Consider the following 21909-nt stretch of genomic DNA (forward strand, 5'->3'; position numbering starts at 1 on the left):
GGGGCTAAACTCTTTTCTCTCTCAGAGCCTCTACTTCTGCCTGGACTCCACCCCTTCTTGGGCCCAGCCAACCTGTCCTGTCTTTCAGACCTCAGCCCAGATCCTCTTGACCAGGTCAAATAGGCCCATAGGTGCACTCACACTGACCCCAGGTGCATTTGCGCAGACACTCATGGGATAACCCGTGCCTGTCTCCCTGCTGGACTAAGCTCCTGGAGGTTGGGTTGTGTCTTTCTTGTTCACTGCTGTGTCCTCAGATCCCAAAACAGTGCCTGACACATAGTGGGTCTGCAGGGAATGTTTGTTCAATGAATAAATGGCTCCTCTTAAGCCTAGGAGCTGTTTTCCTTCCATTTCAGGTGAGCCACAGCAGCCAGGAACCTGGGGACAGATGAGCTTCATGGTCAGGTGGAAATGCACCCAACTGGGAGAATGCGGGAGCTGCAGCAGATTCCTCGGGGAAGGGAAGATGGACTTTCCTGGCCCCCGGGGCTTGCCCCTCAAGTCAGGGGTGTGTGTGGTGGTGGTGGTGGTGGTGAGGGTGGTGGGTGACGGTGATGGCGAGGATGGTCTTTTTCCCAGGGCACAGGCGCTCTCTCTCTCTGTCTTTATCTCCCTCTTGTGATCATCGCTTTCATTGTTCCAAACCTTCTCTGTTCTTCATGGAAGGATTCCTGGACTAGAGGCCATTTGGTATCATGCTGTGCTGGGTCCAGGGGATTCGCTGGCTCACCCACCCACTGACTTTTTCTTGTTCTTCTTTTTTTTAATTTTTGAGATGTTGTCTTGCTCTGTCACCCAGGCTGGAGTGCAATGGCGCGATCCTGGCTCACTGCAACCTCCATCTCCTGGGTTCAAGTGATTCTCCTGCCTCAGCCTCCCAAGTAGCTGGGGTTACAGGCGTGCGTCACCACACCCAGCTAATTTTTGTATTTTTAGTAGAGACAGGGTTTCACCATGTTGGTCAGGCTGGTCTTGAACTCCTGACCTCATGATCCACCTGCCTCAGCTTCCCAAAGTGCTGGGATTACAGGCGTGAGCCACCATGCCTGGCTTTTTTTTTTTTTTTTTTTTGAGATGCAGTCTTGCTCTGCCACCCAGACTGGAGTGCAGTAGCGCGATCTTGGCTCGCTGCAGCCTCCACCTCCTGGGTTCAAGTTATTCTCATGCCTCAGCCTCTTGAGTAGCTGGGACCACAGGCACCTGCCACCACGCCTGGCTAATTTTTTAGCCCACTTACTTTTTCATGTTTTCCTTTCCTTGTTTGTCTAACGTTAAGAGTTGAAGCAAGGGGGGATTTGATTCTACTTGCACTGACAAGCGCACCTCACTCTGGCTGCTGCGGTGTCTGGGTTTCTCCCTGGCTGTATTCGTCTCTCACCCCATGGCTCTTTCCCTGTCTCCTGCTCAGCCCTGGGCCTGGGTCAGCCAGAGGGAGTTCTGGGTCCCCCCTTACCGTCTGCTGAAGATGAGCAGCTGAGGCTTCTCCTGCTCCAGGGCCCTCAGCTCCTGCCTCATCTCATCACTCAGAGTCATCTGGTCCAGCCTGAAAGCACAAAGGGAGCCGGGTCCTCCTGGGATCCCCCATGTGGTCCCCAGGTCCCCAGGGCCCAGAATCCCGGGACCTGTCACCTTCTGAGGCAGCGGCCGCAGGGTGGGTTTCCTGGAAGCCAGGCTCTGAGGAGGAGGGTACAGTGAGGAGATTCATTAGGGTGTGTTCTTGGGTCAATGCCAGGGCAAGGGAAGGGAGGGAATCGGGGAGACGTGGGCTGTGAGGCAGTCTCCAATGGAGGCCTCAGCCAACTCTGGGAGATGATCCTTTAGAGCTGTTTAAAGGAGTTGGGTTGAGGGGCTGGGCCTTTCTACCCCAACATTGGCCAGTCATCGGATGTGGGCCTCCCCAGGAAGGAGATGTGGCCTTGGGTGAGGCGGCTCTCACTGGCAGAGGCTGTCTCTACAGACGGCTGCCAGGGATTTCCCCATGGCCTCAAAATGACCACCTCAGGCCTGGGTCCTGGGATTTTCTTCCCAGTGGTCGGAAGTTTTGCTGGGAAGAGAGAGTCCTGGTTCCATCCTCCCAGGCCTTGTGGTCTGGGGTTTCTGCCAGATGTGAGATGCTGATTGTCTTCTCTGGGTCTCTGTGTCCTCCATCTACCACGTAGGATGAATCAATCCTGCCCTGCCTGTTCTGAGGCCCAGACAAGGAGGCGGTGAAAAGACCCTGTCTTCTGCGAAGGGCTCTGCATTCATTCCCCTACTGCTGTTAGAGCTGTTCTTCCCCTGGGGAGGAGCGCAGACCTTGAAGTAGAAGGTTATTCTTCTCAACTAAGTCCTGGCTCCAGGAGGGAAGGAGGTGGAAACCTACTTGGGACTCTAGAGAGCAAACCCCCTCGGAAGCAGCCCAGGTTTGACAGGTAAGTGTTGAGCTGGGGCCTGAAGCCATATCTGCCTGCCATGGCCAAGCTCTGGGGAAAGGCTCTTCAGCATAAGGGAGGTAGTGATAGCCAAAAATACTCAGTGGGGAGCAGCAGGCTGGGGTGCAAAGGTGCTGCCCCCTTGGGATGGAGTTCCCATGGTTGTAGATAGCCAGTGTCAGCTACAGGAGAACCCAAATGTAGACTATTTATTTCTGTTATTCTGCCTTGACCACTTCTTTAGGTTTGGGAGGCCTGGCTGAGGAAAGCCCGAGGCCCAGGCTTCCCGGACCCCCTCTGAGAAGGCTCTGGATGTGGGGGTTTGGAGCCCCTGTCTGCTCCCTGAGATGTGGCAGGGCCCCTGGCAGGAGCCGTGGGTAAGTGTCAAGACAGAAGCCACTCATGGGCTTGCTCCCAGGGAGGTGGAGGGGAGCAGAAGTGGCCCAGAGATAGTGTGGGGGTGGCTCCTCGGGGAAGGGCAAGGATCTCTGGGGCCTACGGGATGGGAAATGAGGGCTGGGGGCTCACTCCACTCCAGCCACTCAGGGTCCTTCAGTTCTCCGGGGCTCAAGTGCCTCTTTGTTCTAGGCCTTTCCCCACACCATCCCTAGGCCTGGAATACTCTCCCCAACTTGGCCTGGGTACCTATTCCTCCTTCAGACCTCAGCCTGACGTCACTGTCTCAGGGAAGTCTTCCCTGGCCCTTCGATCAAATCCCATCCTCCCTCAATATTACATTCTCATAATACCCTGTACTTTCCTTTCACTCCACAGAGCTCATAAATATAGACTTGTGCATTTACAGGTGACCAATGTCCATCTCTTCCCCACTAGAGTAGAAGCTTCAGTAGGGCAGGGCCCATGTCTGTCTGGTCACTATTGTACCCCAAGGCCTGGTCTGGTGCTTACACACGGGAGGCACTCAGTGAATGAATGAATGAGTAAATGAATGAATGAAGCGCTGCCCTGGAGTGAGGGGAACCTGAGCGTCCCCTAGAGCATGCAGCCTCAGTAATAGTTATCATTTGATCATGCCCGACTCTCTTCCTAGCACTGTCCTTGTTTTTATTTTATTTGTTTAATTAATTAATTAATTTTTGAGACTGAGTCTCACTCTGTTGCCCAGGATGGAGTGCAGTGCTGTGATCTAAGCTCACTGCAACCTCCGCCTCCCAGGTTCAAGTGATTCTCCCCCCAAGTAGCTGGGATTACCGGTGCACACCACCATGCCCAGCTAATTTTTATATTTTTAGTAGAGATGGGGTTTCAGCATGTTGGCCAGGCTGGTCTCTAACTCCTGACCTCAAGTGATCCACCCGCCTCGGCCTCCCAAAGTGCTGGGATTACAGGCGTGAGCCACCACGCCCCGCCTGTCCTTGTTTTTATATACATTTTATTTCATTACAATCCATGAAGTGGGTATGATACTCCCATTCCACAGATGAGGAAACAGAGTCCCAGAGAATTCGGCGACTTGTCCAAGTAACACAGTGTAAGTGGTAGAGCTGGTAAGAAACTTGGGTTGGCTATGCATTTATCAGTCCTTTTTCCATCCCCTGTCCGACACCCCCCCAACCCTCTTCCCTCTGCCCAGAAGGGACCCACAGGGCCTTACCCCAGGTGTATGAGTTTGCAGGCAGGATGCCTGAGCCCCTCACAGAGCAGTCGCACGCCAACGTCGTCCAGGTTGTTCTGCTGCAGGTCTAGCTCCTTCAGGCTGGGGCTGGCACTAAGCACAGAGGCCAGGTCCTGGCAGCAGTCAGACGTGAGGCCACAGCTGACCAGCCTGCAGGAAAGATACAAGCCAGCCCAGGTCATTGTCCTGAGGGCTCGCTCTTCAGGGTAACTAGGGTCTGATCTTCCTTCCTAGCATCTGTGGCCTTTTGAGGGTCTGGGATGACATGCAGAGAAGACACAAACTTTCCTGGCTTGCGGTAACCTGAGAGATTTTCACTTTCCTCTTGCAGCCACGGAACCCCTCAGGATGCCGGCACCTACCCTTTCTCAATCCTGTGTGATTCACACTGATCCAGTCCCCTCACTCTGTCCACATGGATGAGTAACTTACTCAATGTCCCACTTGTACACCTGGGTCTATCTGTTTTCTCTTTTTCTTTTTTCTTTTGAGACGAGTTCTCGCTCTGTGTCCCAGGCCTCCCAAAGTACTGGGATTACAGGGGTGAGCCACCGTGCCCGGCCAGTAGGGCCTTTTTAGAGGGCAAAATTAGCAACATACCCTTTTCCCAGCAGTTCCATTTTTCGGAAGTTAAGCTACAGATAATATGCTGGGTCTCAGGACGCATTGGGGGATGTTAACTGCTGCCCTGTTTACAGCAAACACTGGAGACAATCTGGCTGCTCATAATAGGCGATGGATAAAAACATGATGGTAAGTCCATGTAGTGAAATTCCATGCTGTGATTAAAAAGAATGATGTGACTTTGTACGTACTGATGTGGGACCATCTCCAAGATATATTTTAACTGATAAAGCAAAGTGCAGGGCAGAGTTTGTGCTGTGCTACCATTTATGCCAGAAAAGGGCTATGTACCTGCTGTATGTTGTATATATGTAGGCTCTCTCTGGGGGATCTCCTGTCTGGGGATCCTCTGCTCTTGGGGTCTCAGCCCTGCTTCTAGAACTATTGGCTCTCCCAGCTGGGTCTGCTCAGACCCAGCTGCAGTCCAAGCTTGTAAATGTCACAAAGCATTCCAGGGCCTTCGCTAAGAGAGGGAACAGGGAAAATGGAAAACCAGGCTTTGAGGTCGGACCTGGCTTCAAATCCTGGTGCAGCTACTTCCTGGCTATGTGGCCTTGGGAAAATAATGAATCTCTCCGAGATCCAATCTTGTCTTCTGTAGATGTAGCGAGGATTAAATCTGACAAGTGTTACCGACTTCCTAGCCGACCAGGGATCGCCGACCCCTGATACTAGGAGAGGATCCTCGTTGTCTCCCCTTCCCATGCCCCCTTCCCATCAACTCTTGATCAGGATTACTGAATGGGGAAGCAGGCAATAGCCTTGGGAAGGGGAGAGGTTTGGCCTTGGGAAGAAGGAAGGGACGTGTGATGTGTGAACAAAGATCTCGCAAGGTGTAAACAAGGATATTTCAGGGCTTGGGCAGAAACAAAAGAAGACCCTGAAGGCAGCCCCCTGAGCGGGTGCACAGAGGGGTGTGTATAACTTTGTGCATCAAGGGAGGAGGCCCAGCAGGACCAGGGAGAGGGAACTATGCACTCTTGTTTCTTTTCTTTTCTTTTTTAAGAAGGAGTCTCGCTCTGTTGCCCAGGCTGGAGTGTAATGAGGTGATTTCAGCTCACTGCAATGCCTACCTTCTGTGTTCAAGCAATTCTCCTGCCTCAGCTTCCCTGAGTAGCTGGGATTACAGGTGCCCACCATCACGCCTGGCTACTTTGTGTAGTTTTAGTAGAGACAAGGTTTCACCATGTTGGCTAGGCTGGTCTGGAACTCCTGACCTCAAGTGATCTGCCTGCCTCGACCTCCCAAAGTGCTGGGATGACAGGCATGAGCCAGGGCGCCTCACTTGTTTCTACATGGTGGTGGGGGTGGGGGATGGCTCTGTCCCGTCGGATGAGATAGAAAATCGAACTAAGTGGACACCAGTGATTTCAGCTCTCCATGGCAGAACCCCATGCCAAGTAAGAGGACCTGTTACTAGGCAGATCACAGCTCGTGGGAACAGGAGAAGAATAGAAAAACACTGCTGCAATCCTCATAGCTCTATGAAGTGGGCACGATTATCATCATCCTCTGTGGTAGTCTGTGAAAATGGCCACAAATTCTGCCCCCTGTCCCCACCTTGCATTCACGTCCCTTGACTCGACTTGGCTTCTCTTGCTGTATTTGGAGCCTGGAGGCCCCCTCCCTCTGTTCAAGGGTGGATGAGCTTCCTCCTGAGCCTCTACTGCCTGGCTGAGATCCTGTAGGCTCCTCCCACTCCCACAAAGCAGGTCTCACCTTCTCTCTGCTCTTACCCTCTGCCTGCCTCATGGTGGCAGGCAGTTCCCTCCACATCCCCCTGCCCACCAAGAACAATTACTGCAGTCGCTGTAGCTTGCAGCTCGGCTGTCTCAGTCTCTGGCAAAGGTGTTTGGCTCCAGCATCCGTGAGCACATTGAAGCTCAGGTCCAGCTCGGTCAGGGCCTGGTTGGCTCTCAGCCCAAAGGCAAGGTCCTTGCAGTCCTCAGCTCTGAGGCCACAGCCAGCCAACCTGTGGAAGACACACACCCATGGTCTTGAGATTACTCACCTGTTGATTCAACAAACACCCATAAGCAACCATTAATCACCTACTATGCACCAGGCCTGTGGGCCAGGCAGAGGTCTAGAAAACCCTCCCAGGCCCCAGAAATGCACATGGTACTTGGGGATAGACATAGAAACACATAATAGTTAGTTTTTTGATTCTTTTTGATTAAAACCCTCCAATGTTTTCCCACATTACTCAGAATACAATTCACGGTCCTTTTCCTGGTCTACAGGGCCCTGGGGACTTGGATCCTCATCATCTCTGTCCTCATCTCTAATCTCTTTTAGGTCCATAGTCACTGCCCTTCTCTCTCTTCCTTCCACACCCCAGGCACAGTTCCACCTAAGGTCTCTGCACCTGCTGCTTCTGCTGCTTCTTCTGCCTGGAACAATCTTCTGGTGCTGACACCTCATGGGGTGCTCCTCCACTTGCGTCAGGTCTTTGCTCAGAAGGAAGTCGCTTTGGTGACATCTTGCCTCGTCTCTCCGCTTAAAATTGCACACCCATCCCCAGACTCCCTGCTTCTTTCTGCTTTACTTTTCTCTATAGCTCACGTCACTCACAATATATTTTACTTACTTATTTGGCTTCTTGTCCTCCCTCCCAACTAGAATGTAAGCTCCTTGAGGAAGGAATTTTGCCCATTTCCCTCCCTCCCTCCCTCCCTCCCTCCCTCTCCTTCCTTCCTTCCTTCCTTCGCTCTTTCTCCTTCCTTCCTCCCTCCCTCCCTCCTTTCTCTCTCCTTCCTCCCTCCCTCCTTCCCTCCCTCCCTTCCTTCTTTCTGTGAGATGGAGTCTCGCTCTTTCACCCAGGCTGGAGTGCAGTGGCGTGATCTCGGCTCACTGCAACCTCCGCGCCCTGGGTTCAAGTGATTCTCCTGCCTCAGCCTCCTGAGTAGCTGGGATTACAGGCGCCTGCCACCATGCCCGGCTACTTTTTGTATTTTTAGTAGAGACGGGGTTTCGCCATGTTGGCCAGGCTGGTCTTCAACCCCTGACCTCAGGTGATCCACCCACCTCAGCCTCCCAAAGTGTTAGGATTACAGGCGTGAGCCACCGTGCCCAGCCCCATTTTCATTACTAGTCATATCCCAGTGCCCAGAGCAGGGTCTAGCATACAGTAGGTGCTTAGTAAGTATGTAGTAAATAAATGAATGAAATAGTCTCAAAAGAGGGGCAAGTCAGGTGCAGCTGAAGGCAGAGGAATGAGTGATTGCCAAGGCAGGGAGGAAACGGTGAAACTTAAATGAGTGATTCACTGAGGTGAGGGCGGAGGCAGGGGCACACGTGGCTGGTAGGGCGGATGTGAAATCACAGCACGCGGTTAGTATAGTGACGTTAGCGTAAAGGCTACCCAGGTAGAGAGAAAGTCTGAGGGTAAAGCTAGAAAATAGCAAGATAGTAGTAGGTCTTGGATGTCATTATAAGATGTTTAGACCTATTTCCCTGTGGCAGTGATGAGCCCATGAAAGTTCCTGAGGACAGCAGTGATGTGGTCTCTGCATTGCTTTAGAAAGATCCCTGAGGGAAGTTGTAGTGAGCTGAGATCATGCCACTGCACTCCAGCCTGGGTGACAGAGCAGGACTCCATCTCAAATAAAAAAAAAAAAAATGCAAGGTCCCTGAGGAAGTGGAGGTGGCTGGATGGGGAAAGGCAGGAGGCAAGGGGTCTGTGGGGGAGGATGAGCAACTGTCAGAGCAGCAACTTCGGGAGATGTTTGGAGCAGACCCTGTGGCACTCAGTGGAGTCCAGGGAGGCCTCTAGGTTGGATTCAGAGTAGAAGCTGCTGTCACTTACTGAGAAAGTAGATGTTAGAAGAGTGTCAGTTTCATTGGTGTACAACCAGGGTGGTTGCACAGGGCCCCGTGCTCAGAAGGACCCGGAACTGGCAGGGGTGTGAGAAGGACCCTTCTAGATTGGGGGGGTTAATGCTCTGTGGTGGCCATCTTGAATTTCTTAATAATTTTGTCTTTAAATTTGTGTTTTGTAGGTGAAGTCTGATGGGACCATGGAGCCTCAGCTCATAGGTGATGCCATCTCCTGCCACCTCCCTCCCTCCCTCTAGGGGAAATAGTTCTTGGTCATCCTGCATTTGAGTGTTGTGGGGCCCCCAATCAACCTCAGCCCAGTGATTATTGCCACCCTTTATCTCTGGTGGGGGCCTGGATCAGGCATGGGTAGGTTGGGGTGGGGCATCTTGGGGCAGGGCAGGTGGCAGCCTTTCTCGATTTGGGGGGGCAGCATCATGGCACATTTGGTGATTTGGTGGGGGCAAATCTCCCCCACCACTGATCTAGATACCTAATGCATCCTGGCAATACCCTGGAGGGTCTCCCATCTGCTTTAGGCTGGGGTGGTAGCCCATGGGAAGGAGACATGTCTGGCTTGACATTTTACCCACTCTGGGGCATGGTGCCTGGATCTGGTGACTTGTGGGAGAGGCACCCTGCATCTGGTGCACCATGTGCACATGCTGAGCTGTGGAGAGGCCTCCGAGCACCTTTGAGGGTCTGGACAAACACTGCTAGTGTCCCAGTGCCCAAGGGAATGCATTGTTAAATAGCAAATAAAATACACTGTGATAGGTTGAGAGAGAAACTATGGAAGAAAGAAAAAGCTCTGTATCGTAGTACCTTTAACAGCACTTTCATCCTGACTTTTGAGCTAGGACACTGCATTTTCATTTTGTATTGGGTCCTGAAAATGATGCAGTTGGTTCTGAGAGGAGGAACCGTTTGTTTTTAGTTAGGGAGGAGAGTCTAGGTAAGAATATGCTGAATTTCAGGAGCCTCTGGGACACCTCAGAGGAGGGTGTTGGGTTTGGGTCTGGAGCTGCAGATGCAGGGTTGGCAGACACTGTGGGAGCGGCCATCTGATATGATTATGGGAGCGGCTGTGCGTGAGGAGGAAGGAGGCTGAAGGTGGGGCCTGGTTATCCTTCTGGTTGGACTCAAATACCACTCTCCATCCCCTCCAAAAATCTCTGTCTTTCCTTGCTCTCATAAGACCTACTTTTCCCCTTTGTTTTTCTCTGGCTTCCTTCTGGACTTTCCTATCCAGCCAGGAATTTAAGGTCAGCTGCATTAAACACACATCCTGGCAAGGTGTGGTGACTCCTGCCTGTAATCCCCACACTTTTGGAGGCCGAGGTGGGAGGATGGCTCGTATCCAGGAGTTTGAGGCTGCATTGAGTCATGATCACACCACTGCACTCCAGCTTAGGTGACAGAACGAAACCCCAATTCCCCCTGTCTCTCTTACACACAGACACACACACACACACACAGACACACACACAGACACAGACACCCACACACACAGACACACACGGATACACACACACACAGATACACAGACACACACACAGAGACACACACACTTTGACACACAGACACACATACAGACACACACACACAGACACAGACACACACAGACACACATACACACACAGACACAGACACACAGACACACACACAGACACACAGACACAGACATACACACAGACACACACACACATGACTCAGTATGTGGCATTGTAGAGCACTTGGATTTTAGAGTGCACCAGGCCCTCGGTAACATCTCCCTGGACAATCACTGTCTTCCTTCTCTGCTTCCAACCCTGAGCTGCAGAGTGTGGCCCAAGGAAGTCCAGACGCAGCTGGCAGATATGGCTCTGTGCTCACTGCCTGTGGCTGGCATCTCACAGCTGAGGGCCTACTTCCCAGATGGCTGTCTCCTGCCAGCCCACTCTCTCCCTGGGTGGTCGGTTCTACCCACCTGGCTTATCTGATTTCCTGCTTGTTGACAAGCTCATTTTCACTAGGCATGTTCCTGCCCCCAGGACTCATCTCAGTATAAACAAATGTGCCTCTCTTGGGGCTTTATTTATTTTTAAACAACTTACCATTACAAGCTGTGCTGTGTGGACCTCCCTCCTCCAATCCTACCCACTCCCAAGCCCCAGTGAAGACACTTGGTATTGGACCTCTGTGAGGAGGCTCAGGCCATCTGACCCTGGGCAGCAGTGACCCCAGTGGGCAGGTGAAGGGCACAGGCTTTGGGGCTAGACAGAGATGGATTCAAATCTTGCCTCTGTCAGTTACAAGTTGAAGACTATGGCAGATGTCTTTACCAAGTTTCAGTTCACTCATCAGTATCATGGATCTGCCATGTCTATTGTACCAGCTGGCTGCAAAGATCCAAGGAGATCATGTATGCCATGTTCTTAGGGAAGCCCCTGGCAGAAGGTTAGTGCTTAAAGGATGCTGCTGCTGTGGTAACCAAAACCCTCAATGTCCCTCCACCTCTCTGTCCTCAGCTGCCTGTGTCATCACATAGTCCTTTCTCTTCTGTTCCAGAGGAGGCCAAGGGTCCACCCTCATGTGTCTTCGATTCCACACCCTCTGTCTGGTCTCTCCCCTGACCTTGCTCTTTCCGGCATTCCTTTTTTGAGCTCTCCAACCCCACTCCCACCAATTTCTCCTTTGTCTGCGTAATGTGCTCAATTTTACAGGCCATTAGTGACAAAACCCCAGAATTCCTGACACCAGCTTATTCAATGCATTTCAAGATAAATCCAAAAGTGAAATAAGCCAGACATAGAAAGAAAAACACTACATGGTCTCACTTGTGGGTGAAATATTAAAAAAGCAAAATACATACAAAGAAAGAATAAATGGTGGTTATCAGGGGCGAGGAGGGGGAGGAAATGAGGAGATGTAGGTAAATAAAAAAAGAGAAATACAATAGTTAGGACTTTGCTTGCGGGTCTTGGGTAGTCTGGCATCCAAGCGTGTGTAAGGCTGTGCGCTCTTCCATATGGAGATGTTTTTATTGTGGGAAATATTCACATTTGCCTGATCCAGATTTTCTTTCTTTTTATGGTGCTACCCCCAGTGAGCCAGAATTAATCAGGCCCCGGCTTACCTGATACAGAGGAGGTAGGTGTTGGTGCTGGGTCATGTCCTCACTGAGTTGTGTCCAGCTCTCCCACTGCTAACTATGTGAATTTGGCAAGTCATTAATTTCTCTGAGCCTCTTAGGACAACTTAGGCACTAAATACATAGCATACATGACCCTAAATACATAGCATACATGACCCTCAGTACATAGCATACATGATCCTAAGTACATAGCATACATGACCCTAAATACATAGCATACATGACCCTAAGTACATAGCATACATGTCCTAAGTACATAGCATACATGACCCTAAGTACATAGCATACATGACCCTAAGTACATAGCATACATGACCCTAAGTACATAGCATACATGTCCTAAGTACATAGCATACATGATCTCCTTTGACTTTGCAGCCACCTTGTGCAACAGACATGGTGAATCCATGTTATTAATGAGTAAACTGAAACTTGCTAAAGAAACCTACCCATAGTTTTCAATCTGTAACCGTTAGAGGCAAGATTTGAACGTGTGTGTGTCTGGCTCCAGGGAATGTCCTTCCCCAGCCCATTTCTTTATATATGGAAAATGGAAATAGTTGTCCCTGCTCTGCCATTTTTGCAGGGTGTTTTTTGGAAGGCCCAAGGAATTAACAGATATGGAGGTGTTTGGGTTTGAGATAGTGAAATTTTATGCCAACGTAAAAAGAGTACATTGAAGATTGGTGTCTTCCTACTGGGGTGTGAAGTTTGAGGTAGAACCAGGATTCCTTAGTCCTGCTCAAAAACATTTTTACTGGACTCTGGTGGTTCTCCTTGGATAGGTCTTAGGAGTGGGTAGAGCAGCCTCATAAGGATACAGAAAGTCACAGCACGAGGCTGAGCTTGCCTCCTTACTCTGCCTGCTCAACTTCTCCCACTGTAACTCCTTTTCAATGAATAATCTCTTGATTGCTTTCCTTTCTTACAATCTCCTTTCTTTCAATCTCTTATCACTCTCTTTTCTTCAATTTCCTTGGAATGTAGGTTAGATTCCATGATCCTTCATTGGCAGTATCCTGAATTTCTTACCCTCTGACCTTCCATCACATTCCTCTGGCTAACCCTGAATTCTGCTATCTTTCCACTCTCCACCCAAACTCCCACCTGTGCAACAGAGTAGGTGGCTGCCATCTTGAATCATGACCACGACCCTCACATGGGCCACAGCAATGCCTGACTGGCAGAGATCTCACACTCTACTATGGCCATTTGAAGCTCTTGCCTTTTCCGAACATCCAACACCTCAACCCTCACACTCACTCCTAGCAGACAACTCAATTCCTATTTCTCAGAGAAAAATGAAGCCATCAGATGGGAACCTCTCAGCTTCTCAGAGTGAAACCTATGTTTCTACCTCTCTCTTCCCTGTCCTCATCTCCCCTCCTGTTACAGTAAAGGAGACATTTCCTCCCTCTTCCAAGGCCAGTCTTTTTCCTCCCTCCTCCCTCTGAGGATAGAGAGCCATCAATGACTCCTTCTCCTTCTTGTGTCTTTTATCACTCCTCCTCACTGATTCTCAAACTGAGATCTTTTCCTTCTTAAATGCAAGTAAGCAGATGGACAGACACACACATTTACTCAGCCCACCATCCCCTCTGCTTTAGTGCTTTCCTCCTTTTCACTATCAAAGTCTTTGAAGAAAGTATATTTGTGGTCTCATTTTTTACCTCCTTCTCCCTCTTCAATGCACTCCAGTCTGCATTCTAGCCTCTTCATGCCACATAAGCTACTTCTGCTGAGGTTATTCATGACTTTCCTATCACTAATCCAATGGACAAATTTCAGTCCTTATCTTACTTGACCTCCCAGCAGCAGTAGTCCCTGCTGACCTCCTTGAGGCCCTCTGCTCTGTTGGGTTCCATGACACCTCTCTCTCCTGGTGTCCCTTTCATCTATGTGGCCCCTCCTTCTCAGGCTTATTGGTTGGCTCTTCTTTGGCCATTAAATACTGGGGTGGGGGTGTTCCCCAGGCTTGACATGCAATCTTATTTTTGCCCGTGAATTTTAGAATCAGCTTGTCCATTTCTGCAAAAATGGCAGCTGGGATTCTGCTAGGGATTGTGTTGAATCTATAGATCAGTTTGGGGGGTATTGTCATTTTAATAATATCAAGTATTCCAATCTATGAACATGGGACATCTTTTCATTTGTTTAGGTCTTACATAATTTCTTTCAACCATTTTTTGTAGTTCTCTGTATACAAGTTTTCTTTTGTTAAATTTATTGTTTTCCTAATTTAATTTTTGGATTGTTCATTGCTAGTGTATAGCAGTACAACTAATTTTTGTATATTGATCTTGTCTCCTGAAACCTTGCTGAAATCATTATTATTATTATTTTTCTTTTTCAACAGGGTCTCCCTTTGTCACCCAGGTTGGAGTGCAGTGGCACAATCTCAGCTCACTGCTACCTCTGCCTACCAGGCTGAAGCGATTCTCCCACCTCAGCCTCCTGAGTAGCTGGGACTGTGGGCGTGTGCCACCACGCCCGGCTAATATTTTGTAGTTTTGGTAGAGACAGGGTTTTGCCATGTTGCCCAGGCTGGTCTTGAACTCTGGAACTCAAGCGATCCACCCACCTCAGCCTCCCAAAGTGCTGGGATTACAGGGCATGAGCCACCACACCTGGCCCTAATTTTAATATTTGTAGATTCCTTAGGATTTTCTACATACAATGTCATGTCACCTGCAAATAATAGTTTAATTACTTTCTTTTCAATCTGGAAGCTGTTAATTTCATTTTCTTGCTTAATTGCTCTGGATGGAACCTTGAGTACAGTGTTGAATAGAAATGGCAAGAACAGACAACTTTGTCTTATTCCTAATCTTAGGGGGAAAGCACTCAGTCATCCACCATTAAGTATAATGTTAGCTGTGGGTTTTTTACTGGTAACAACTTTATCAGGTTGATAAAGTTCCCTTTTATTTCTAGTTTGCTGAGTGTTTTCAATGTGAAAAGGTGTTGAGGGTTTGTCAAATGCTTTTTTTGTGTCTTTGAGATAATCACTGGTTTGTGTTCTTTATTCTATTAACATCTTGCATGACATTGATCAATTATCCTAGGTTAAACCCAATTTGCATTCTTGGGATAAATCCCATTTGGTCATGGTCTACAATCCTTTTTATATGTTGCCAGTATTTTGTTATGTAATTTTGCATATATATTCATAAAGGATGTTGGCCTGCAGATTTTTTTTTTCTCTTGTGATGCTTTTGGTTATCTTAGTCTAATTTTGGTATCAGGGTAATATTGGTCTCATAGAACAAATTGGCACGTGTTCTCTTTTCTGCTATTTTTGGAAGAGTTTGAAAATATAAGTGTTAATTCTTCTTTAAATATTTGGTAGAATTCACTAGTAAAGCCATCTGGGCCTGGGCTTTGTTTCATAGAAAGTTTTTAACTTACTAATTCAATATCTGTATTTGTTATAAGTCTACTAAGATTTTATATTTCTTATTAAGTCAGTTTAGGTATTCGTGTCTTTCTGGAAGTTGGCCCATTTCATCTGGGTTATCTAATTTGTTGGCTTACAATATTTCATAATATTCACTTATAATCCTTTTATTTCTGTAAGTTCAATTGTGATACCCCATTTTTATTTCTGATTTTAGTAATCTGAATCTTCTTACATTTTAGTTAGTCTAGCTAAAAGGTGTCAAATTTTGTTGGTATTTTTAAAGAACTAACTTTTAGTTTCATTGGTTTTCTGTATTGTTTTCTATTCTCTGTTTCATTTATCTCTACTCTAGTCTTTATTATTTCTTTCCCCCTGCTTGCTTTTGGTTTTGTTTGCTTTTTAAAAAAAATTCTTTACTAACATGAAAGACCTAAGGAAAACAAATTCTTAAGGTGTAAGTTTAGGTTACTGATTTGAGATTTCTCTGCTTCTTCTTTTTCTTCTTCTTCAATAGACTTTATTTTTTAGAGTAGTTTTAGGTTCACAGTAAAATTGAGCAAAAAGTACAGCGAGTTCCCATATACTCCCTGTCCCCACATCCCTCATACAATCTTTCCCACTGCTGACATGCTGTACCACACTAGTATATTGTGGTGACATTTGTTACAATTGATAAACTGACATGGACACATCATCACCCAAAGTCCATAGTTTACATTAGGGGTCACTCTTGGTGGTGTACATTCTATGGATTTTGATTGCTGTAAAATAATATGTATGAACGATTATAGTATATAGAATAGTTTCACTGCCCTAAAACTCTTCTGTGCTCTATTAATTCCTCCCTTCCCCGAAGCCCTGGAAACCACTAATCTTTTTACTATCTCCTTGTTTTTGCCTCTTCCAGAATGTCATATAGTTGGAAGCATACAGCACGTAGCCTTTTTAGATTGGCTTCTTTTAGTAACATGCATTTAAAGTTTCTCCATATCTTTGTGTAGCTTGATAGCTTATTTCTTTTTAGCATTGAATAATAGTCCATTGTCTGTTTGTACCACAATTTATGAGTCCATTCACTTTCTGAAGGGCAGCTTGCTTCCAAGTTTTGGCAATGATGAACAAAGCTGCCATAAACATTCATGTGCAGGTTTTTGTGTGGACAGAGGTATTCAACTCATTTTGGTAAATATCAAGGAATGCGATTGCTGGATCCTATGGTAAAAGTATATTTTGTTTTGTAGAAAACTGCTAGACTGTATTCCAAAGGGGCTGTCTCATTTTGCATTCCCACCAACAATGAATGAGAGTTCCTGTTTTTCCACATCCTCGTCAGCATTTGGTGTTGTCAGTGTTTTGGATTTTGGCCATTCTGATAAGTGTGTAGTGGTATCTTTTCTTTTTTTCATTAATTAAAAAAATTTTGAGTAATTTTTTTAGAGATAAGGTCTGTCTCTGTTGCCCAGCTTGAAGTGCAATGGCATAATCACAGCTCACTGCAGTGTTGAACTCCTGGGCTCAAGTGAGCCTCCTGTCTCAGCCTCCTAAGTAGTTATGACAACAGGCACACATCATCATTCTCAACTAATTTTTTATTTTATGTTTTTGTAGAGACAGAGTCTCTCTATGTTGCCCAGGCTGGTCTCAAACTCCTGGCCTAAGGCAATCGTCCTGCCTTGGCCTTCCAAAGATTTGGGATTACAGGCATGGGCCATCATGTCTGGCTCTATCTTTCCTTTTTTTTTTTGTTTTAAATAGATGTATTTATAACTATAAACTTCCCTTTAAGCACTGCATTAGCTGCATCCAATACATTTTGGCATGTTGTGATTTTGTTTTCATCCCTCTCAAAGTGTTTTCTAATTTCCTTTGTGATTTCTTCTTTGACCCTTGGTTATTTAGGAGTGTGTTTTTAAATTTCAGTGTATTTATGAACTCCTCAACTTTCCTTCTATTGTTGATTTCTAATTTCATTTTATCATGGTCAGAGAATATACTTTGTATGATTTCAGTCCTTGCAGATTTGTTGAGATTTGTTTTATGGGGCAATCTTATCTTTGGACAGAGCTTTATTTGATACCTATTTGGCAGGTCCAGTTGGATACCTTGAAAGGATCTTGAAACCAGCAAGCACGAGATCACACTCATGACATTCCACCCCCCAATCACTTTTCTTTTAGTATTCCCCATCTTAATGAAGATGCCACTATCCCATGAGTTGCTTTGGTCAGAAACCTAAAATCATCCTTGATATCTTCCTCTTCCTTTTTTTCCTAAATTCAATCCATTACTGAGCCCAGTTGATTTTACTTTTATAGCTCTCTTACATCTAGCCACTTTGTTCCATATCCATTGCCAATACCATAGTCCAAGCTATGACTGTCTCTTACATTTAAAAGTACTATAATTTTCCTTAGTCCAAACTATTACCATCTTTGCAGGGACTACTGCAATTTTCTTACTAATTGGTTTCCCAGCCTCTACTTTTGCACTCTTCCAATCCATTTTTCATGTTGCAGCCAGTTTCTAGTTTGAAAATGTACTGATCTTGTCAACCTTCTGCTTAAAATTCCACACCATCAGGAAAAGACCCAAATCCAACATGGCGCACAAGCCTGGGATAGTCTACTTCCTGTTGGTATCTGTAGCCTTATCTCAACCCTTTGCTATCTGCCCTCCAGCCACACTGGCCTGCTTTCAGTTTCTTGACTGCCTCCTCCTGCCTTCTCCACAGAGCCTTTGTACATGCTATTCTCTTTTCCTGGAACTTTTTCCTTCCTGCTTCGCTTAGTTAAATCCTCTGTATTCTTCAGACCTCCCTCAAACCTCCCTTCATGAAGGAATTTTTTTTTTTATGAGCAAAAAATCCTATCTGTGTTTGTTTACTAAAGTCACCCCGGCCAGAGAAGACCTCAACGAATATTTGATAAATACAAAGACAAATCCCTCAGCCCAGACTCAGCTTCTGCCTTGGATCTCTTCCCCATCCCTGCTTCAGAACAGAACCCAGGCCAGACTCACCGCAGGGTCTCCAGGAGGCAGCGAGGGCGTCTCAGGGTCTTACAAAGACTCTTCACTGCAGAGTGGCTCAGCAAGTTTCCACTTAGGTCCAGCTCCTTCAGGTTTCTGGTGACCTTGAGGACGGAGAAGAGAATCTGCCAATAGGCATCTGTGACTGGGACCCACCTGAACCTGAGGGGGAGAGAGAAGGACAGGAGAGATGTGATGTGTCTGGCAGGGGTTTGAGGTGCCCAGCCCTGCACAACACAGTTGGGCTTTGTCCCCCTGAGCACCAGGCCACAGTGGGTAGTGCCATCTCCAGTACTGACCAGCCCTCCCTGCCTGTCTGCCCCTGTCACCCAGGGCTAGGTCCCTCTCCTCCATGTGGCTCCTCATTCTACAGCCCTTACCATAGCACACTGAAGTGTTCATCTCGTGCGTCTGTTTCTGCCTCAGTCCGGGAGTTCCTTGAGGGCAGGGACAGACATTTGTCTTTTTTTTTTTTTTTTAATCTGCACTGCTCAGCATAGGGCCTGGCCTCTGTGCTGAGCACTGCAGATAAGAAAAAAATTTTTTTAAAAAAATTGACAATTTTAATTAAAAAAAAATTTGACAGCCTTCCTCCCTTTGATGCAAACACACCTGTGTTCCTTTGGCACAGACATTCTGGAGTCCCAGTGCCCAGGAAAGAAGACGGGAGGCAGGAGCAGAGCCTGGGAGAGATGGCCTGAGGATGATGTTGTGATGGAAGACTGTATATGATCACATGCACTGCTGTCCAGGTTGGCTCACATGGGACCCTATCCCCTTCCCAGGATAACAAGAGGGTCTGCAGGAGAGGGATGGCTGTGGGGAGTGCCCTAGGAGAGAATATTTGCAGCCTGAGGGGAGGAGATGATGGGCTTTGTCTGAGGGTGTTAGAGTAGACTCCGACTCATGGAATTTCCACCCATTTATCTGTGTTCACACACTACTTTAGTGACCCCATCTACCTCCAAGGCTTCAACTACTCAAATCTCTATTCCAAGTTTCAGACTGAGTTTTCTATTTTCTGGTTGGATATCCCCACCTTGACATCCCAGTAATTCTTGGATCTAATTTGTCCCAACAAGTCCCCAACCTGAATTCATCTTTTCCCCCTAAGTCTGCAGAGCCACGTGGGGGCAAGAAGCAGAGGCAAGGAGCTGCCTGCATGTGGGCTCTGCTTCTCTATCCCTCACTCCGTCTCCTCCGCTGCAAAAAGAGGACAGCAATAGCACCTGCTGCAGAGGGGCATGTGAGAATTAAAAGCTACTACAGAGTATCCCAAAAGTCCTAGAGCAGTTTTAAGTTTTAATAACTGTGAAAGTACAAGTACTACAAACATATAAAAAAAGCCAGCTGAGTGCAGTGGCTCTAGCCTGTAATCCCAGTACTTGAGGAGGTAGAGGCAGGAGGATCGATTGAGCCCAGGAGTTTAAGACCAGCCTGGGCAACATAGTAAGATCCTGATTCTACAAAAAATAAAAAAAATTAGGCAATGTGGTGGTGTGCACCTGTAGTCCCAGCTACTCAGGAGGCTGAGGCAGGAGAATGGCTTGAACCTGGGAGGCCAAGGTTGCAGTGAGGTATGGTCATGCCACTGCACTATTCCTGGGAGACACAGTGAGATCCCATCACACACACACACACACACACACACACACACACACACACACGAAAAAAAGCCATAAATGAAAGCTTACTTGAATTTCTTTTACATTTACTTAGTTTTGTGAAACTTGAAAAATACATTTTAAATTTTTTATTTCCGTTGGCATTTGCCATCCTTAATCAAGGTGACTGAAAAAAAATTAAAAATTTATACTTGAAAATGCACAATGCTTAATCACATGCCAAACACCTGGAAGCTCCCATCCTGTCATCTTCATTTCTTTAATATCTCTGGTTGGTTCTCCTCTTCCTTCACACAGCCCTTGGCCAACCTCCACCCTTTCTTCCTGAACTTTCTTGTTTTTTTTATAGTAGCCTCCTTATTCTTCTCTCTGCCTTGCCTAGCTGATTCAGTTCCTTGAAAATTTCTCCTCCCACTTGTGGCTGAAGCCTCTGACTTTCCCATGGCATTCTCTTAAGGCTCCACTTGCTCCCGCCCATCCCAAACTCTCTTCTCTGGCCTGGTGTTCTTGGTTCCCTATGCCTATCCCAGCCCCCATCCCCCGGCCAGCCACCATCTGGTCTCTGCCTCTAGCTGCTTGGAACTCTTTGAAGATTTCCCACCTGTCCACTGCTACTTGCAGTACCTGTATCCAGGTCCTTTAAAGCCTACCTCACATTTATAACTATGAACAACTAGAAGCAGCTTAAAATGGCCAAGAACAGGAGAATGGTCAAATCAGCCATGGCACTTTCCCTATGGAATAGCATGTGGTCATTCAAAATGGTGTTGTATCAGACTACTTAAAAATATATAAAGGGCTGGCATGGTGGCTCACGCCTGTGATCCCAGCACTTTGGGAGGCCGAGGCAGAAGGATCATTTGAGGTCAGGAGTTCAAGACCAACCTGGCCAACATGGTGAAACCCCGTTTCTACTAAAAAGACAAAAAATTAGCTGGGTGTGGTGGTGCGTGCCTGTAATCCCAGCTACTCTGGAGGCTGAGGCATGAGAATTGCTTGAACCTGGGAGGCAGAGGTTGCAGTGAGCAGAGATCGTGCCACCGCATGCCAGCCTGGTGACAGAGCAAGACTCTGTCTCTGTCTCTGTCTCTCTCTCTCTACACACACACACACACACACACACACACATATGAAGGGCTGGGCATGGTGGCTCACATCTGTGATCCCAGCACTTTGGGAGGTCAAGGTGAGCAGCTTGCTTGAGCCCAGGAGTTTGAGACCAGCTTGGTCAACACAGTGAAATCTCATCTCTATACAAAAAATATACAAAAATTATCGCTGCATGTTGGCATGCTCCTATAGTCTCAGCTCCTAGGGGGGCTGAGGTAAGAGGATCCCTTAAACTCGGGTGGTCCAGGCTGCAGTGAGCTGTGATTGCACCACTGCACTCCAGCCTAGGGGACAGAGCGAGACTCTGTCTCAGACAACAACAAACCAAAAAAAAAAAAAAAATACCCCACACCCACTCACAAGAAGATAGCCTTGATATATAAAGAAAATAAAACTGACTATAAAATAAAATGTACAATATGGTTCGATTTCGCCATAGACATGTGCACAGAAAAAAGACTGGGGTTCTTACAATTGACCATTAATTTTTTTTTTTTTTTTGAGACTGAGTTTTGCTCTTTTTCCCAGGCTGGAGTGAAGTGGCACAATCTCAGCTCACTGCAACCTCTGCCCCTGACCTGTCAAGTGATTCTCCTGCCTCAGCCTCCTGAGTAGCTGGGATTACAGGCGCCTGACACCATTCTCGGCTAATTTATGTATTTTTAGTAGAGATGGGGTTTCACCATGTTGACCAGGCTGGTCTCGAACTCCTGACCTCAGGTGATCCACCTGCCTCCGCCTCCCAAAGTGCTGGGATTACAGGTGTGAGCCACCACACCCAGCCAATTTTTAATGATGGTTATTACAGAATGATGGAATTCTTATTGATACTACTTTTCATCTTTTTGCTTATCTACGTTATCTTTTTTTTGTTTGTTTTTTGAGACGGAGTCTGGCTCTGTTGCCCAGGTTGGAGTTCAGTATCATGATCTCAGCTCATTGCAAACTCCGTCTCCCAGATTCAAGTGATTCTCATGCCTCAGTCTCCCTAATAGCTGGGATTACAGGCGTGTGCCACCATGCCCAGATAATTTTTGTATTTTTTGGTAGAGATGGGGTTTTGCCATGTTGGCCAGGCTGGTCTCGAACTCCTGGCCTCAAGTGATCCTCCTGCTTCA

The 21909-nt window shown here is 47.2% G+C and overlaps 1 protein-coding gene and 1 long non-coding RNA gene across 36 annotated transcripts in view; one reads left to right on the forward strand and one right to left on the reverse strand.

Moving 5' to 3' along the window:
• The window catches only part of NLRP1 (NLR family pyrin domain containing 1), a 118155-nt gene that overhangs the window by 34288 nt on the left and 61958 nt on the right, over window positions 1-21909 (reverse strand). For 20 of the 35 annotated variants that reach the window (XR_008540480.2, XR_008540481.2, XR_010152781.1 and 17 more), the window contains exons 5-9: window positions 18048-18218; window positions 6476-6646; window positions 4030-4200; window positions 1633-1677; window positions 1457-1546 (exon numbers count right to left, since the gene is read on the reverse strand). Coding sequence is in view for 24 of the 35 variants with exons in the window: in XM_063798246.1 (XP_063654316.1) it covers window positions 1457-1546; window positions 1633-1677; window positions 4030-4200; window positions 6476-6646; window positions 18048-18218 (648 nt within the window). In the remaining 11 variants the exon portion in view is untranslated. The remainder of the gene's footprint in view (window positions 1-1456; window positions 1547-1632; window positions 1678-4029; window positions 4201-6475; window positions 6647-18047; window positions 18219-21909) is intronic. The other 15 variants (XR_010152774.1, XR_010152782.1, XR_010152773.1 and 12 more) reach the window with 1 other exon arrangement.
• LOC104002770 (uncharacterized) overlaps window positions 1-21909 on the forward strand; it is a 41558-nt gene that overhangs the window by 17593 nt on the left and 2056 nt on the right. The window contains exons 2-8 of the long non-coding RNA XR_010152787.1: window positions 360-1654; window positions 2163-2414; window positions 2659-2791; window positions 4749-4803; window positions 8676-8712; window positions 11582-11625; window positions 18688-18808. This is a non-coding gene — a long non-coding RNA (uncharacterized LOC104002770). The remainder of the gene's footprint in view (window positions 1-359; window positions 1655-2162; window positions 2415-2658; window positions 2792-4748; window positions 4804-8675; window positions 8713-11581; window positions 11626-18687; window positions 18809-21909) is intronic.

Source organism: Pan troglodytes, chromosome 19, assembly GCF_028858775.2.
Source record: "Pan troglodytes isolate AG18354 chromosome 19, NHGRI_mPanTro3-v2.0_pri, whole genome shotgun sequence".
In the NCBI taxonomy this organism is placed as follows: Eukaryota; Metazoa; Chordata; class Mammalia; order Primates; family Hominidae; genus Pan; species Pan troglodytes.